General features: G+C 78.0%; 1 protein-coding gene across 1 annotated transcript in view; it reads left to right on the forward strand.

Moving 5' to 3' along the window:
- Nucleotides 1-687, forward strand: part of H696_06196 (hypothetical protein) — a gene marked incomplete at both ends in the record, with an annotated part of 9,068 nt that overhangs the window by 1,167 nt on the left and 7,214 nt on the right. Inside the window, one exon of the mRNA XM_009499940.1 lies at nt 12-658. Within this exon, the coding sequence (XP_009498215.1) occupies nt 12-658 (647 nt within the window). The remainder of the gene's footprint in view (nt 1-11; nt 659-687) is intronic.

A 687-nucleotide genomic window follows, 5' to 3' on the forward strand; every position in this document is an offset into this window, starting at 1 on the left:
CGGTGGCGCAGGGCGGGCTGTGCGCCACCTGCCACGCCACCTGCGCCACGTGCTACGGGCCGGAGCCGGGGCACTGCCTCACCTGCGGCCCGGCCACTCCGCTGCTGGTCGGCGGCACCTGCTTCGAGGCCTGCCCGCCGGGGACCTTCCAGCAGGATACCGCGTGCCTCCCCTGCCACGCAGGCTGCCCCACCTGCAGCGGCCCCGAGTCCTCCGAGTGCACGTCGTGCGCCGGCGACCGGGTCCTCCACCAGGGGACCTGCCTGCTGGGCTGCCCGGGCGGCTGGTTCGCCGAGGACGGCGTCTGCGCCGCCTGCCACCCGCTGTGCCTGCTGTGCGACCGGGCCGATGGCTGCACGGCCTGCCCGGCCGGGGGGCTTCTCGGCCCGGACTCCCTGTGCGTCGAGGTCTGCCCCCGGGGGACGCGCGCCTGCCCGGTGACCGGCCGGTGCGAGGGCTGCCCCGAGGGGTGCACCGCATGCGAGTCCTCGGGCGATGCGGCCTGCACGGCCGTCTGCACGGCCTGCGCCGGCGGGTGGCTCCTGTCCGGCGGCCAGTGCGTCAGCGCCTGCCCGGCCGGCGAGTATGCCGTCCCCGGGGGGCACAGCTGCGCCGCCTGCAGCCACCCCTGCCGGACCTGCCTCGGGGCCGCGGACGCGTGCACCGGCTGCCTGGACGGCCTGCTGC

Source organism: Fonticula alba (assembly GCF_000388065.1).
Source record: "Fonticula alba strain ATCC 38817 unplaced genomic scaffold supercont2.27, whole genome shotgun sequence".
In the NCBI taxonomy this organism is placed as follows: Eukaryota; order Rotosphaerida; family Fonticulaceae; genus Fonticula; species Fonticula alba.